Source organism: Triticum aestivum, chromosome 3B, assembly GCF_018294505.1.
Source record: "Triticum aestivum cultivar Chinese Spring chromosome 3B, IWGSC CS RefSeq v2.1, whole genome shotgun sequence".
Lineage (NCBI taxonomy): Eukaryota > Viridiplantae > Streptophyta > Magnoliopsida > Poales > Poaceae > Triticum > Triticum aestivum.
This window is the reverse complement of record NC_057801.1, coordinates 172368754-172383587: the sequence shown is the minus strand read 5'-3', so window position 1 is coordinate 172383587 and position 14834 is coordinate 172368754. Positions and strand designations below refer to the sequence as shown.

General features: G+C 52.0%; 1 protein-coding gene across 1 annotated transcript; it reads left to right on the top strand.

Annotated features, from left to right (window-relative positions):
- Window positions 1-10091: 10091 nt before the first annotated feature.
- LOC123065151 (ervatamin-B) lies at window positions 10092-11466 on the top strand. Its single transcript, XM_044488504.1, has 2 exons — window positions 10092-10584; window positions 10673-11466. The coding sequence occupies exons 1-2, from the start codon at window positions 10101-10103 to the stop codon at window positions 11266-11268; spliced, it is 1080 nt and encodes a 359-aa protein (XP_044344439.1). The 5' UTR covers window positions 10092-10100; the 3' UTR covers window positions 11269-11466.
- The last annotated feature ends 3368 nt before the right edge of the window (window positions 11467-14834 follow it).

Genomic DNA, 14834 nt, shown 5'->3' with positions numbered 1-14834 from the left:
TTATAAACTCATAATAAAACTGTCATCGTAACGTTAAGCGTGCGGACCCTACGGGTTCGAGAACTATGTAGACATGACCTAGAACTATTCTCGGTCAATAACCAATAGTGGAACCTGGATGCCCATATTGGTTCCTACATATTCTACGAAGATCTTTATCGGTCAAACCACATAACAACATACGTTGTTCCCTTTGTCATCGGTATGTTACTTGCCCGAGATTCGATCGTCGGTATCCAATACCTAGTTCAACCTCGTTACCGGCAAGTCTCTTTACTCGTTACGTAGTGCATCATTCCGTAACTAACTCATTAGCTACATTGCTTGCAAGGCTTATAGTGATGTGCATTACCGAGAGGGCCCAGAGATACCTCTCCAACAATCGGAGTGACAAAACCTAATCTCGAAATATGCACCCAACATGTACCTTTGGAGACACCTGTAGTACTCCTTTATAATCACCCAGTTACGTTGTGAAGTTTGGTAGCACCCAAAGTGTTCCTCCGGCAAACGGGAGTTGCATAATCTCATAGTTATAGGAACATGTATAAGTCATGAAGAAAGCAATAGCAACATACTAAACGATCAAGTGCTAGGCTAACGGAATGGGTCATGTCAATCACATAATTCTCCTAATGATGTGATCCCGTTAATCAAATGACAACTCATGTCTATGGCTAGGAAACTTAACCATCTTTGATTCACGAGCTAGTCAAGTAGAGGCATACTAGTGACACTATGTTTGTCTATGTATTCACACATGTATTATGTTTCCGGTTAATACAATTCTAGCATGAATAATAAACATTTATCATGAAATAAGGAAATAAATAATAACTTTATTATTGCCTCTAGGGCATATTTCCTTCAACCCAGACATTCTGAGTATGTGTTCATTTACAGAACTATTCTCCTCTATTTTGCAGCTGTAGAACTTGTCGGAGACTTCATATCTCTCAACTCGGGCATTTGCTTGAAATATGAACTTCAACTCTTGGAACATCTCATATGCTCCATGACGTTCAAAACATCTTAAAGTCCCGATTCTAAGCCATAGAGCATGGCACACTGAACTATCGAGTAGTCATCAACACGCGTCTGCCAGACATTCACAATGTTTGTAGTTGCGGGCGCGGGTGGTACACCTAACGGTGCTTCCAGGACGTAATTCTTCTGCGTAGCAATAAGGATAATCCTCAAGTTATGGACCCAGTCCGTGTAGTTGCTGCCATCATCTTTCAACTTAGCTTTCTCTAGGAATGCATTAAAATTCAAAGGAACGGTAGCACGGGCCATTGATCTACAACAACATAGACATGCAAAATACTATTAGGACTAAGTTCATGATAAATTAAAGTTCAATTAATCATATTACTTAAGAACTCCCACTTAGATAGACATCCCTCTAGTCATCTAAATGATCACGTGATCCAAATAAACTAAACCATGTCTGATCATCACGTGAGATGGAGTAGTTTTCAATGGTGAACATCACTATGTTGATCATATCTACTATATGATTCACGCTCGACCTTTTGGTCTCCAGTGTTCCGAGGCCATATCTGCATATGCTAGGCTCGTCAAGTTTAACCCGAGTATTCTGCGTGTGCAAAACTGGCTTGCACCCGTTGTATGTGAACGTAGAGATTATCACACCCGATCATCACGTGGTGTCTCGACACGAAGAACTGCCGCAACGATGCATACTCAGGGACAACACTTATACCTTGAAATTTTAGTAAGGGATCATCTTATAGTGCTACCGCCAAACTAAGCAAAATAAGATGCATAAAGGATAAACATCACATGCACTCATAATATGTGACATGATATGGCCATCATCATCTTGTGCTCGTGGTCTCCATCACCGAAGCATCTTCATGATCTCCATCATCATCGGCGCGACACCTTGATCTCCATCGTAGCATCGTTGTTGTCTCACCACTATTGTTACTACGACTATCGCTACCGCTTAGTGATAAAGTAAAAAGATTACATGGCGATTGCATTGCATACAATAAAGCGACAACCATATGGCTCCTGCCACTTGCTGATAACTTTGTTACAAAACATGATCATCTCATACAACAAATTATATCACATCATGCCTTGACAATATCACATCACAGCAAGCCCTACAAAAACAAGTTAGACATCCTCTACTTTGTTGTTGCAAGTTTTACGTGGCTGCTACGGGCTTCTTGCAAGAACTGTTCTTACATACGCATCAAAACCACAACGATTTTTTTGTCAAGTGTGTTGTTTTAATCTTCAACAAGGACCGGGCGTAGCCACACTTGATTCAACTAAAGTTGGAGAAACAGACACTCACCAGCCACCTATGTGCGAAGCACGTCGGTAGAACCAGTCTCACGTAAGCGTACGCATAATATCGGTCTGAGCCGCTTCATCCAACAATACCGCCGAATCAAAGTATGACATGCTAGTAAGCAGTATGACTATTATCGCCCAGAACTCTTTGTGTTCTACTCGTACATAAAACATCTACGCATAGACCCGGCTCGGATGCCACTATTGGGGAACACAGTAATTTCAAAATTTTCCTACGATCACGCAAGATATATCTAGGTGATACATAGCAACGAGACGGGAGAGTGTTTTCTACGTACCATCATAGACCAAAAGCGGAAGCGTTATGACAACGCGGTTGACGTAGTCGTACGTCTTCACGATCCGACCGACCCTAGCACCGAAGGTACGGCACCTCCGTGATCTGCACACGTTCAGCTCGGTGACGTCCCACGAATTCTAGATCCAGCTGAGGTCGAGGGAGAGTTTCGTCAGCACGACGGCATGGTGACGGTGATGATGAAGTTACCGGTGTAGGGCTTCGCCTAAGCACTACGACGATATGACTGAGGTGGAAATCTGTGGAGGGCGGCACCGCACACTGCTAAACCATCAAATTGTGTGTCTAAGGGGTGCCCCTGCCCCCGTATATAAAGGAGCAAGAGGGATGCCGGCCGACCCTCCTAGGGCGCGCCAAGAGAGGGGAATCCTACTAGGGCTCCAAGTCCTAGTAGGTTTCCACCTAAGGAAGAGGGGAAAGGAGGAAGGAAGAGGGGGAAGGGAAGGAAAGGGGGGGCGCCGCCCTCCTTCCCTTGTCCTATTCGGACTCAAGGGGGGCGGGGGCGGCCAGCCCCTCCCGGCCCTTCCTCTTCTCCCACTAAGGTCCATCTAGGGCCATTAGTTCCCCCGGGGTTCCGATAACCCCCCGGCACTCCGGTTTTATCCGAAACTTCTCTGGAACACTTCTGGTGTCCGAATATAGTCGTCCAATATATCAATCTTTATGTCTCGACCATTTAGAGACTCCTCGTCATGTCTGTGATCACATCCGGGACTCCAAACAATCTTTGGCACATCATATCACATAAACTCATAATACCAATCGTCATCGAACATTAAGTGTGCGGATCCTACGGGTTCGAGAACTATGTAGACATGACGGAGACATGTCTCTGGTCAATAACCAATAGCGGAACCTGGATGCTCATATTGGTTCCTACATATTCTACGAAGATCTTTATCGGTCAAACCACATAACAACATACGTTGTTCCCTTTGTCATCGGTATGTTACTTGCCCGAGATCCAATCATCGGTATCATCATACCTAGTTCAATATCGTTACCGGCAAGTCTCTTTACTCATTCCGTAATACTTCATCCCGCAACTAACTCATTAGTTACAATGCTTGCAAGGCTTATAGTGATGAGTATTACCGAGAGGGCCCAGAAATACCTCTCCGAAACACGGAGTGACAAATCCTAATCTCGATATATGCCAATCCAACAAACACCTTCGAAGACACCTGTGGGGCACCTTTATAATCACCCTTTTACGTTGTGACTTTTGGTAGAACACAAAGTGTTCCTCCGGTATTCGGGAGTTGCATAATCTCATAGTCTGAGGAACTTGTATAAGTCATGAAGAAATCAGTAGCAATGAAACTGACACGAACATAATGCTAAGCTAACGAATGGGTCATGTCCATCACATCATTCTCCTAATGATGTGATCCCGTTCATCAAATGACAACACATGTCTATGGTTAGGAAACATAACCATCTTTGATTAACGAGCTAGTCAAGTAGAGGCATACTAGGGACTATATGTTTTGTCTATGTATTCACACATATGTACTAAGTTTTCGGTTAATACAATTATAGCTTGAATAATAAACATTTATCATGAATTAAGGAAATAAATAATAACTTTATTATTGCCTCTAGGGCATATTTCCTTCAATAAGGGCCTCCATCTGCTGGCGCCACCCATCAGAATTAGTGCTCATACAAAGAGGATTCCCCTCGATAGGAAGACCGGCGATCATAGCAATATCCTGGAGCGTCACAGTCATCTCGCCGGTCCGAAGATGGAAACTGTGTGTCTCCGTCCTCCAACGATCAACAAGCGAGGTGATTGCTGCAGCATTGAGGTTCGGCGTTGACCGGCTGACCAGCTGAATGAAAGGGAGCAATCCTGACTCCCTTACGTATGGTGTGTACCGCTCATCATAGTGCATCCCACCAAGGGTGACCACGTGAGACCGAATCCTCAGAGGTTGAAGCTCCTACAAACAAGCAAATCAGAATATTACATATGGGGCATGTGTGTTTCAAATAAACACAAAATTCATAATACCAGTCACTTTCATTATTACCCGCTGCTTCACAGACATAAAGTAGGCCCGGTGTTCAGTGTCATAATAGTCATCGAGAAGCCAAACTATCCTACTAATTTCAAACAATAACCATATGTTAGCTAACTACCATACTTCCTAATCAAATCATGCTAACAATCATCACAAAAAACATGCCAACAATTGGTACAAACTAAAAGGAAAATTGAATAATAATGTAATATCTACAATCAAAGCATGCCAACAATCATCACATAAAAACATATGTATCCAAAACAATATAGGGTTCTATAAACAACTCAAAATGTAGGGTTCCGCAACGAAAGCATTCTTGTCAATACAAATCTAGGATTTCATCTAACTCATCTAAAAATTCAACACAAACATCTAGACATGTATAGGGTTCATCTCAACAATCTAGGTTTTCAACATGGGATCATATATTTTCAATACAAATCGACTAAACTAGGGTTACAAAATGATTACAAATCATCTACAAATCCTAAATCCCACAAATCTATTTCAAAATATACATGCAAGTTTCTAATCCAATCAAACAAGGATTCCACAAATCTTTAAAATAAGTACCATTTTCTGGATAGAAAGAAGGGGATCGAAGGAGAGTACCTTCTTGGATGGATTGGTGAAGAAATCCACGGACCAAATCGTCAGATCTGAAGAATTTGGGAGAGAGGATTGAGAGGGGGAGAGGTGGAAGCTGCCGCCACGTTCCTTCTGTAACTGGGGTGGGTGGGGGAGGGCTAGGCGCGGCTGCCTCTAAGGGCATCTCCAACCGCGCCCCCAAGAAGGCCTCCCCGGGCGTTTTTTTCACGCCGGCGCCGAAAAAACGGCCCAGTCGCGCCCCCAGGAGCCCGATTTTTGCCGGCTTGGGCCGAAAACAGCGCCGGCGGACCCAGCCTGAACCCGGCACGCTGGGGGGCGCTCGGGGGCGCCGGACGAACTTTTTTGGCGCGAAGAAGCCGCGGGCCCGCCGCGTCAGCGACACGGCTCTCTTCTCGGCCCTTCTTCGTCCTCGTCGCCTCGTTTCCTGCGGCGAATCAATGCCAAAGCTGTCGCGCGCTGCCGCGCCGGTCAGCCTGCGCCATTGATGCCTCACGGGCGGCGCAGTGAAGACCGGACGACGCGCGTCCCCTCGCCCTCCCTCGCCCGCCACGCGTACACACGGTGCCACGCGTGTGGGCGGCGCCTCGGCCTATATATGACGCGCCCCGGCGCACTCGGCGACTCACACTCTCCGGCCGTCGTCGTTCCTGCCTCTCCTCTCCTCTCTTCGCCATCTCCAGTTCACACCCATGGCGGAGCGCTTCCCAGGCGACGGCGCGGCGGCGAACGGCTTCGGCCACCGTCATCTTCATGAAGACGAGGCTCGCCTCCTTTACGAGGCCGAGTACCCGGTCCCGCCGGACATGCGGGTGCCCGGGGCGTGGAGGATCAGCGCGGGCGGCGTGCTGGTGCCCCCGGTACCCACCGGCGCGGCGCGGCGTGCGGAGATAGCACGCATCCGCTCGAACCTGCCGCGTGCGGCGAGAGATGGGCCATGGTACGTCCCCGACAGCCCGCTCTGGGACCCTTACTTCCGCCGCCGTCACGCCCAGCAGCTCGAGGCCACCAACGGCGTCGTGCCCTCCGGCAGGCTCAACTCCGCCGGCCGGCGTCGGTGGTGGGGCGTGCCCGGGCGCACGTTGGAGGCCGTCCTCGAGTACATCGAGGGCGGCAACACGCCGCGCCTTGAGTACCCCGCTCCTCCTTCCTTCTCACGTCGCCGGGGAAGCTCCTGGACCCCGAGGCGCATGGAGACCGGGGGGTCCTCCTCCTCGTCCGGCGGCTCGCCCTGCCTCCGCCCCGTCAAGCCGGAGCCCCAGGGCACACCGGTTGCCGCGCGCACCCGCAGCTCCGGCGTCCGCATCGGCGCCAACGCCTCCCCACCCACCGGCCGCTTCGTCCTCGTCGAGCCCAAGCCGGAGCCCGGCCTCCCCGCGGAGTACGAGGAGATAGCCCGGCGCGGCTTCTTCGACGAGGACGCCATGCGGTGGGCGCGGGACGACTACCTCCGCGACGAGACGGTCCGGCAGCGCCGGGCCTTGGAGGAGATCGTCGCCCGCAAACGTGGGCGCGAGGACGAGCACGGCGTCGTGGTCCTCGACAGCGACGACGACGACGCCCCCGGACCTTCCAACCCGCCGTGCCAACCGGGGGAGGAATGCAGCAGGGACGGCGGAGGCGTAGGCGGGGGCGGCGGCGACGACGACGACGACGATGACGACGACGGCGGTGACTACACGCGGTTCTACAGCCTCCTCGGCATGTAGAACCGCGTGGGCGGGGTGGCGAGGCGGGCGGCGAGGCGGGCGGCGAGGGAGACGGCGGGGGTAGCCCGCGGTAGTTTTTTCTTTTTTTGTAAAATATGTTTAAGTTTGAATGAACTCGCCGAAGTTTGCAATGAATTTGCGCCGTGTTTGTGCCGTGTTTAAATTTTTTAAAATACCGTGGGCGCTGCGAATGGGGGCATCACGCCCCCAGTGCGCGGTTTAGCGCCGGTGCGCCCCCAGGGGGCGATTTTTTGCCCCTCCTGGGGGGCCAACGGCTGGAGATGCCCTAAGTCACAGTGTAGCGCCTATGGGCTAAGCACTGCGCTTTACAGCGGTGGCGCCTAGCTCAGAGGCGCTGCACTGCTGGGTGGGGGCCCGTGGATGCCATGCTGGTCAGATGTGCAACACCTGAGAGCTGGGCGCTGCACCGTGGGGTGCGGCGTGCCTGCGTGTCGGGCACCACACAAAACTGTCAGCTGAGTGATTTTTTTTTTGAACCAGTTCAGTTTGTGAATTGTTTTTGTCCACAAGTCAAATTTCTCAGGTTTGCCCTTATACGCAGAAGGCTGGACCCGGCGCAGACTCACATCGCAGCTTTCGTCTTTGCGGGCTTGGCCATAGTCATCACCATGTTCCTAGGGTAGGTGAGGCCGGCGGGATGATGGGGTGGCTGCTGGCGGTTTCCGAACGAAACAAACTTGGCCAAAACTTAGAAGTTGGCAATCCCAGGTTCCAATAGTGCTTGATGTGATTACCATTTATACTATAATTATAAAAAAAATATCTATGTAATTTTTTGCGGGAAACTTTCGATTTATTCATCTTCAATCATGTCTATACAACGAACACTGAAAATAATAAAAAATACATCCAGATCCGTAGACCACCAAGCGACGACTACAAACACTGAAGTGAGCTGAAGGTGCGCCACCGTCATCACCTCCCCCCCCCCCTCCCCCTCGCCGGAGCCGAGTAACATTCGTTGCGGTAGACAGTCGAGAAGTCGTCATTGCTTGTGCCCCATAGGACCAATGCACCAGAATAGCAACCGCCACCGATGAAGAGAAGCGTAAATCAGAAGGATCCGACCTACAGATACACGGACATAGACACGAAGACCGGATCCGAGCAGACACCAAAGACAAGCACTAATCAATATCAATGCATTTGAAGCCGGTGTTACGCCCTACAGTAATGAGGGGGGAGGGGGGAGGTGATGTGGTGTAACGATTCAAACGATTTGACCAAATCTCGCACTATCTCTTCAACAATTTGATCAAATAAGAAATTTAAAACCCAGTTTATGAACTTATTGCATGTGCAGTTAGTAGTGCCCCTACTGTTTTTTAAGTCACTTTTTCCTCAAGAAAGAACAAGGACAAGCAATCACTTAGCATATTCGACAACTATAAAGAGGCATAATCTAAGCGGAAATACTAAACAAATACTTGTCCTTCTAGTATGATTTAGTCTCTGTTTGGTCTTGTCGTGTCTTCTGAAAAGCACAACAACTTTACTTATTTATACTACTATCGAACGTCAGAGTTAGTTGAGAGCAGATATTTATGAGATGCAGCACGAATCAGTAGTCCCACAATGACAAAGTACCCAGAAAAGCACATCCATATAACCTAATTTGAGAAATTTGGAATCATGCCTCAACCCAATCCGAGGGATGTCGATTGTGTGTACGCATACCACATAATTTTCTTAGAATAGGTGGAAACTTAAAAAATTCACCATCCCAACATAGTTTTCTTACATATCCAAAGTAAAAATACATGATATATACATTATTTTCTTGTAAAACAAACTATAGATATGTTTGCGCGTAACAAACTTAGGGCATTTCTAACCGATCCTTATAACCGGCTAGAGGAGTAAAAAATGCAGTTTTACTCCTCTAACCGGGACCTAGCCAATCCCTTATCCGCCGTAACGGAGTAAAATTTTACTCCTCTCCCTAAAAATCTCCCTAAATATACTCTATCTTTTGGCGGCTAAGTAAAATTTATCACGATTCGCCCGCCTCTGCCCCTCGTCCTCCCACCCGCCACAAGCCACCTCCCCGGATGCCCCGCCCGCCGCCGCCCAATGCCGCCGGTACCCGCCAGCGCTCGCCGTGAGGAGCTCACCGGCCAGTGGCCATGGCGTGGCTACTACTACTCGCGCCTGTGCAGGGCTGCTGTTGCTGCTCACCCGCCAGCGCGGGGCTGGTGGTGGTGCTGCTCACTCCCATGCGGGGCTCGCTGGCCACCAGCCATGGCGTGGTTGTTACTCGTGCTGGTCTCGCCCGTGAGGAGCTCGCCGGCTAGCAGCCATGGCGCGGCATGGTCTAATGTTGATGGTGGCGGCGAAGCTGATGAAGACGCCGGTGAGTAGGACGAGGAGGAGGGTGAAGGCCTTGAGTAGGCACCACGACGACCCGCAATAGTTCTTGGGTGGCGTTGGCGATACCTCCCTACACACCACGACGAGGGTGGAGGCCTTGAGCAGTCACCACGACGAAACCACCATGGCACTCCTGGGCATCACCGAACGCAGCTTCATACGCCACGGGCTTGCCTTGCCCGTCCTGCCGCCGTTGGGGTGCGCACGTCAAGTGTTCGACGAAATTCATAAACCAACTGTAAGTTTTACTCCGCTAACTTTAAGGGATCAGCTAGGTGCGGCCAAATTTTAGTGGAGTATATACTCCGCTAACTTTTAGGGGATTGGTTAGAAATGCCCTTATTGCCATGAATTTTATTTTTATAAACGAAAACATTTCGCTTATTCAGTGGGAACGAATCATACCAAAACATATGATCGGATTATACTCTACATGTAAAGCCTTTCGGCCTTTCCCATCTTTCTTTACCCTAAATAAAAAACTAAAATCGAACCATCCTACCGGGTACTGACCGTCGACCGACCGAGAAGCTCAGCTGACACCTCCATGACCCATAGTCATCCTCAAGGATTAGCTCCAGTGGCCACAACTAATGACCCAGCCTGCAGGCTGCAGCCACAACGACGTGCTAACCCACACGCATCACCAAAGCGCCTATATAAACATTAGCTCCGGTGCATGCATTTCCACACAGCCAAAGTTAATCAATCAAAATGACTTCTTCCATGGCTTGCCTTGTCCTACTCTTGGGCATCGCCTGCCTCCTGCAGACATCGCTGACCGCGGCGGCCCCGCCGCCGCCGCCATCGTGGGAGCTGCCGGAATCCGAGGTGAGGTCCAGGTGGACGAGGTGGCAAACCAAGTACTCCAAGCGCTACCCGACCCCCGAGGAGAAGGAGAAGCGGTTCCAGGTATTCAAGACGAACACCAACTCCATCGGCGCTTTCGCCAGCCAGACTACCGTCAACGCCGTCGTCGGCGGGTTCGGGCCCCAGACCGTCACCACGGTCAGGGTCGGCATGAACAGATTCGGCGACCTCAACCCCAGCGAGGTCGCGGAGCAGTTCACCGGGTTCAACAACTCCGTCTTCACCCCAGAGCCTCCCTCCCCGCTCCCCTACGACTCCTGGAAGCCGTGCTGCGTTGACTGGCGCTCGAGCGGCGCCGTCACCGGCGTCAAGTTTCAGGGCTCTTGCTGTAAGTCAACCTAGCAAACTCCTGCTCAGGTAACTTTATATGTCGGTCAGTTCTTGTAGAGTAACGAACATGTATATGTATGTGGCAGTGTCATGCTGGGCATTCGCGGCGGTGGCGGCCATCGAGGGCATGAACAAGATCAGGACCGGCGAGCTGGTGTCGCTGTCGGAGCAGCAGCTTGTGGACTGCGACACCGGCAGCAGCGGCTGCAGCGGCGGCCGCACTGACACTGCCCTGGGCCTCGTCGCCTCCCGCGGCGGCATCACGTCAGAGGAGCGGTACCCGTACAGCGGCTTCAAGGGCACCTGCGACGTGGACAAGCTGCTGTTCGACCACCAGGCGGCCGTCAAGGGATTCAAGGCCGTGCCGCCCAACGACGAGCGGCAGCTGGCGCTGGCCGTGGCGCGGCAGCCCGTGACGGTGTACATCGACGCCAGCACGTGGGAGTTCCAGTTCTACTCAGGCGGCATCTTCCGGGGCCCCTGCTCCGCCGATGCCGCGACGGTCAACCACGCCGTCACCATTGTCGGCTACTGCGAGGAGTTCGGTGAGAAGTTCTGGATCGCCAAGAACTCGTGGAGCAACGACTGGGGCGACCAGGGATACATCCTCCTCGCCAAGGACGTTTTCGGGCCGACGGGCACCTGCGGCCTCGCCACCTCGCCCTTCTACCCAACAGCTTGACCGATGCCGGCTTGCTGGTGGAGCTTTTAAATGTGCGTGCGCGCAATATACTTGCTTACTTTTTTTTTTTGCAATGGATATACTTGCTTACGTTAGTGCATCGATCGTACGGATGGTTAAGAGTGATCGGTGGTTGTGTGATATTGTTTCCCTTATCATTGTGATAATGCAAAATAAAATATTAATTGTGTTTACCTAAAAAAATTAATTGTTGAGCAATTGGTGTACTCGTTAATACTTCCTCCATCCCAAAATAAATGACTCAAGTTTATACTAACTTCGTCCGAAAATACTTGTCATCAAAATGAATAAAAAAAAATGTATCTCGAACTAAAATACGTCTAAATACATCCACTTTTATCCATTTTGACGAAGTCAATTCACATTTCAACATGGTGTGATCTCATCTCAGATCGAAACACGCAGCTAGCGTCAGAGGAAGCAAAAGTTTGCTGAAAGCTAAAACATTTTTTTAAGATCGGCCTGAAGCATCATAGCGGTACCAACACTGTAGACGGGAAAGTTTGCAATACAATAGACGTGTATTGATGGGGTGCTGGTGCACGTATATATAATACAAGGGAAGAGCTCTACCTCAACTATACAAGACTAGGAGGTGGGCCACAACTCCAGTACACGTGCAATACAAAATACATACTCAACACCCCCCCCCCCCCCCCCCGCAGTCGAAGCGTCGCCGGAGACACAGAGACTGGACCGAAACTCCTCGAAGACGGGAGTAGGCAATCCCTTAGTCATCACATCAGCAAACTGTTGCGTCGTCGGCACGTGGAGAACCCGAACACGGCCAAGGGCAACTTGCTCGCGCACGAAGTGAATATCGAGCTCAATATGCTTCGTCCGTCGATGGTGCACCGGGATGGCGGAGAGGTAGACCGCACTGACGTTATCGCAGTAGACAAGAGTGGCCTTGTGAACATCACAAAGCAACTCCTGGAGCAGCTGACGTATCCAAGAGCACTCGGCCACGGCATTAGCCACGGCGCGATACTCTGCCTCGGCGCTGGAGCGGGAGACCGTGGGCTGCCGCTTCGATGACCAAGAGATCAACGAGGGCCCAAGGTAGATGTAGTAGCCTAACATAGAGCGTCGCGTGTAGGGGCAGCCAGCCCAGTCAGCGTCCGAGTAGGCCACGAGGTCAGTGGAGGCGGAGGCCGTCAGGGTGAGTCCCAAGGACATGGTGCCGCGTATGTAACAGAGAATACGCTTCACCAGAGTCCAGTGAGAGTCACGCGGGGCGTGCATATGAAGGCACACCTGCTGGACAGCGTACTGCAGGTCGGGGCGAGTCAGCGTCAAGTACTATAAAGCACCGACTATAGAGCGATAAAACGCTCCATCGGACGCAAGAGACCCCTCGAGAGCAGAGACCTTCGCCTTCGTGTCGACGGTGGTGGGCGCCGGCTTGCAGTTAAGCATACCGGCATGCTCCAGGAGCTCATGTGCGTACTTCTGCTGATGCTCAAAGAAGCCGTCAGTCCGTCGGACCACCTTGATGCCGAGGAAGTAGTGCAGGGGCCCCAAGTCCTTAAGGGCAAACTCATCACGAAGACGAGCAGTCAGCCGCTGAAGGAGGTCGGGGGCGGACGCCGTGAGGATGATGTCATCGACATAGAGCAGCAGATATGCAGTGTCAACTCCCTGATGATACACGAAGAGTGAAGCATCAGAGCGAGTGGACCGAAATCCGAGAGACTGCAGGAAGGCTGCGATACGCTGGTACCAAGCCCGAGGCGCCTGCTTCAACCCGTAAAGAGAACGGGAGAGCAAGCACACGAAGTCGGGGTGCTCGGCGTCGACGAAACCAGTGGGCTGCTCACAGAACACCTGCTCGGCGAGATGGCCGTGCAAGAAGGCGTTGGAGACATCCAACTGGTGCACAGGCCAGGCGCGCGAGACCGCCAGCTGAAGCACGGCGCGAATCGTGCCCGGTTTCACAACCGGGGCGAAGGTGTCGGTGAAGTCCACGCCCGCGCGCTGCCGAAAACCACGAACCACCCACCGAGCCTTGTAGCGCTCGAGAGAACCGTCCGGGCGAGTCTTGTGGCGAAACACCCACGAGATGATGTTGGCACGAGGGGGTCGCGGAACAAGCTGCCACGTGCGGTTGCGCTGTAAGGCGTCGAACTCCTCCTGCATCGCAGCTAGCCAGTGGGGATCCCGAAGGGCAGCGCGAGCGGAGGTGGGGACGGGTGATGGCGTCGACGTCGAGGCGGCGCACACATACTCGTCGGCGGAGTAGCGCGTGCTGGGCCGAAGCACTCCTGCTCGGGCACGGGTAGTCACGCCAAGTGACGGGGCAGCATGGCCGGCGGGTGCCGTGGTGGCGGGGGCACCCGAAGCGGCGGCGGGGGCCACGACGGCGGGGGCACCTGGTGTAGCGGCGGCGGCGGCGGCCACCGCGGCAGCAGCGGTGGCGGTCGATCCGGCTGCGGAAGAGGCGACGGGCGAGGTCGACGTCGAGCCCGTCGCAGGGTGGTGGGCGGGGTGCCGGGCTCAACCTCGTATGAGGGAGACGCGGACCCGGGGACCTGCTCGAACTCGACCTCGGGGGAGGGAGTCACGAAGCCAGGTGGGGGCGGCAGAAGGCGCCGTGCCGGGGGGGCGCCGGGGGCTGCCGCCGTGCATCGCTTCACGAAGGGGGCGCGGGGGCCGGCGCCGAAGGGCCGAAGCCGGCGGAACCTGAAAAAAAGGGAACACTGTCTCGACAAAGTACACATGCCTCGAGGTGTACACACGATGAGTGACAGGATCATAGCACCGGTAACCTTTGGTGTTAGGAGGGTAGCCAAGGAAGACGCATGGGACGGATCGTGGTGCGAGCTTGTGTGGCGTGGTGGACGCGGTGCTAGAATAACAGAGACACCCGAAGATGCAGAGACCATCATAAGACGGTGGTGTGCCGAAGAGAAGGTGGTGAGGAGCGTAGTTCCACCGAGGGCGACATGGACAATTTTAACTAAGAGAGTGGCGGTAGCGAGGGCATCGGGCCAAAACCGACCGGGCACGTTAGAGTGGAAGAGTAACGTGCGAACACAGTCATTAAGAGTGCGAAGAATGCGCTTGGCGCGGCCGTTCTGCTGGGAAGTGTAGGGGCAAGTCAGACGGAAGGTGGTGCCGTGAGAGGCGAGAAGTGTGCGAAGAGCAACGTTGTCAAACTCTTTTTCGTTATCGGTTTGGAGTGCGAGTATGGGGCGACCGAAATGGGTGGTGACATAGGAATAAAAGGCGATGAGTGTGGCTAAAGCATCTGATTTACGACAAAGGGGAAAAGTCCACACATAATGAGAATAATCATCTAAAATCACCAAGTAGTATAGATAGCCCGTGTTACTCGCAACGTGATATGTCCAAACATCACTCTAAAGTAATTGAAACGGAAAAGTGGAAAATGAAGAAGACGCACTAAAGGAAAGACGAACGTGCTTGCCTAAGCGACAAGCCTCACAAGAGTGCTCGTCGAGCTTATCACATGAGAAAGAGAAACTCCTAAGAATTTGACGTAAGACGGTGTGGTTAGGGTGACCCAAGCGAGCGTGCCAAAG

Bases quoted from the DNA above. Each gene is read 5' to 3' on its own strand.
- LOC123065151 (XM_044488504.1), top strand. From the start codon at position 10,101: ATGACTTCTTCCATGGCTTGCCTTGTCCTACTCTTGGGCATCGCCTGC. The intron at 10,585-10,672 runs GTAAGTCAACCT...TGTATGTGGCAG, and splicing joins CAAGTTTCAGGGCTCTTGCT to TGTCATGCTGGGCATTCGCG.